Raw genomic sequence first — 3,079 nt, forward strand, 5'->3', positions numbered from 1 at the left:
CAAGAGAGAAGGGAGGATCCCGCGGAACAACTACAGCACACCAACGTCCCACCAGCCCCTTCTCAGCCACGCCCCACAACCTATCCTAGTTCCGCCTATCGATCCCACGCTGTTATTCTGCTGGGGCCCACTCCACATCTCGGTTTTCCGCGCCCCGCCCCATCCCGCATCCCTGCCCAACTCTACGTTTCCGCCCCGCCCCGCCACACCCCACTCCGCATCCCGCCCCGCCCTCCTGCTTTTCCAACGATCCCGTCGTTTGCAGGGGCGACAGCGCCGAGGTGGCTAGAGCGACCCGGAAAGATGGCCGCCCTGACGACGGTCGTGGTGGCGGCGGCTGCCACCGCGGTGGCTGGGGCTGTGGCGGGGGCGGGCGCCGCAACCGGCACGAGCGTGGGAGCTGCGTCGGCGCCGCAACAGGTAAATCGAGGAGGGCCTCTCTGATGGCGGGCGTTGGTCCCATGGGCTACAGGCCCTAGAGGCGGGACCGAGACCTCATTACTCCCTATACAGGTGTCTCAGGGAGCTGGCTTTAGTGAGGCCGGGGAAGCGGGAGGCGTGGCGTTAACTTCCTTGTGTTTAGGGGCCTTGCGCTCGCAGGGGCTGTGTTTTGTTGGCGTGTGCGCTTAACGGCATTTAATGGGGTAAAGTCCTTTGTGATGCAAAGAGGTGTTTAGAGTCTAGGAGACCTGAGTGGAAACCTTTGTTCTGCCACTTCTTAGCCATGTGATCTGGGTAAAATAGTTACCTACTTGGGGACTCAGCTTCTTCTCTAAACATTGGAGTTAATCAAAATGTCTGGGAAACCGTGGGCATGGTGCTTGGTTGAACAGACTCGGGGGGCCAATAAATGGCTACTCTATTATTGCACCAGGTGTTGGGAAAACAAGCAACAATAAAATATGGGATGTTCCGATGCAGACGTGAAGAGCAACTTAGTACTCCCTCCGCGACCGTGAGGTCCCTTAGAATAAATGTCAAAGACTTGGCTTATACCAGTCTCTCACAAACCACACCCAAAGCATGGGCAATTCCTGTCTGGTCTACCCTACGACTAAATTCAGAATCCAATTTACCACTTCTATTGCCATTACCCTTAACCTAAATCCATCATTTCTCCGGAGGCAAAAATAGTTTCCTAACTGATTTTTCTTTTCTGCCCCTCTGTAAAGTCTATTCTCAACAACCAGGGTGATGATGGTGGTGGTGGTGGAGTCTGTTCCAACTCATAGCGACCCTGTACAGGGTTTCCGAGGCTGTAAATCTTTACAGGAGCAGAAACCCTCATCTTTCTCCCGCGGAACAGCTGGTAGTTTCCAACTGTGACCTTGAGGTTCATGGTTGGATTCGAAACCACTATGCCGGAGCACTGTTCAGTAATAGCATTCTTCTGCTCAGAACCCCCAAGGGGTGTTTATCTCGCTGAGAGTGAAAGCCTAAATCCTTATCATGTCCTAAAGGACTAATGAGCTGCCCAGCCACCTCCCTGACACCTTATCTCCAGTTCCCTGCCATGACCCTGCTGCAGCAGTATCTGCCTCCTTGTGGGTCCTCAGACATGCCTGACACTCTTTGATCTCAGGAGTTTTGCAGTTGTTACTCACCTCCACTTGAAATGCTATTCTAGGATCCCATGGCTTGCTCCTTCACTTCCTTTACATCTCTGTTCAAATGACTTTCCATGTCCTCCCTAAATTAAACTCCCCTACTCAGCAGATCCTGTTCCTTTTTCTGTTTGTTTTCTTCATGGTGTGGTGCTGGGGGTTAATGCACTGGACGGCAAGATTGGTGTGACCCGTAAAGTCAGTGCTTCAAGCTCACCAGTTGCTCCTGAGAAGCCATATACAGGGTCGCTGCTATGAGCTGGAATGGACTTGAAGGCCCTTAACAACAACACACAGCAGATCCTTTTTTCTGTTTGTTTTCTTCATAGTACTTAATTTTGTGAAAAACAGAAAAACCATTGACGTTAAGTCAGTTCCTTACTCATGGTGACCCTGTGCATTAACAGAGTAGAATGGCACCATAGGTTTTCTTGTGGCACTGCCTGTTAGTGCGCTAGACTGCTAGGTTGGTTTGAAATGCAAGGTCAGTTTGAACCACAAGGTCGGTTTCAACAGCAAGCTCGGCGCTTCAAGTTCACCAGCTGCTCCAGGAAATCCTACACGAGGTGTCTATGAGTCACAACCAACTCTACAGCACTTAACAACAGTCTCAATAAGGAGTCCTGATGTGGTACTGTAGACTATGCACTAGATTGCTAAGTGCAAGGTCATTGGTTCAAACCCATCAGCTGCTCCTCGGAAACCCTATACAGAGTCACTATGCGTTGGAGCAACAATAGCAACAGTCTCAGTAAGGCACTTTGCAAGACCTTCCACAGTGCCACCAAGTAGGTTCAAGCTGTCAACCTGTAGGTTAGCAGTCTACTGCAAACAGTTCCAACTAGTGACCTTATAGCTACTAACCAGGAACTAATCACGCACAATTTTTCATGCTGGGAATACAATAGCGAATAAAACTTCCAAAAATTTATGCCCACATGGAGCTTCCATAGGGAGGAAGATAATAAAAATAATAGATAAGTAAAATATATGATACATTTTAGGATTATCATGCTATCTTTCTCCTCGTAGGCGACTTGTTATTGTTATTGAGTGTTGTCTGTTCCGACTCATAGCAACCTTGTACAGGGTTTCTGAGGAGCAATGGGTGGGTTCGAATTACCAACATTGTGATTAGCAGTCCTTACAGGAAAGAAATTTATTGTCTCACAGTTTTGAGGGAAGAAATCCTGTTAGGGTGTCAGCAGGGCCATTCTATCTCTGAAGGTTCTAGGGGAGTATTCTTTCTTGTCTCCCAACTTTTGGTAGCACCAGACATTCTGTGACTTACAGCTGCAACTTGTCATAACATAGCATTCTTCTCTGTGTCTGTATACCTCTTCTCTTTATAAGGACACCACTCATTGGATTAGGACCCTCCTACTATAGTATGCTTTATGTTAATTGATACCATCTTCAGAGACTCTATTTCCAAACAAAATCACCTTTCTCAGTATGTTGTTGTTATGTGCCGT

General features: G+C 48.5%; 1 protein-coding gene across 1 annotated transcript in view; it reads left to right on the forward strand.

The window, feature by feature from the left end:
- The first annotated feature begins 303 nt into the window (after positions 1 to 303).
- CCDC112 (coiled-coil domain containing 112) overlaps positions 304 to 3,079 on the forward strand; it is a 41,946-nt gene continuing 39,170 nt past the window's right edge. The window contains exon 1 of the mRNA XM_006870544.1: positions 304 to 420. Coding sequence (XP_006870606.1) covers positions 304 to 420 — 117 coding nt within the window. The remainder of the gene's footprint in view (positions 421 to 3,079) is intronic.

This window comes from Chrysochloris asiatica, unplaced genomic scaffold (genome assembly GCF_000296735.1).
Source record: "Chrysochloris asiatica unplaced genomic scaffold, ChrAsi1.0 scaffold00143, whole genome shotgun sequence".
NCBI classification, from domain to species: domain Eukaryota; kingdom Metazoa; phylum Chordata; class Mammalia; order Afrosoricida; family Chrysochloridae; genus Chrysochloris; species Chrysochloris asiatica.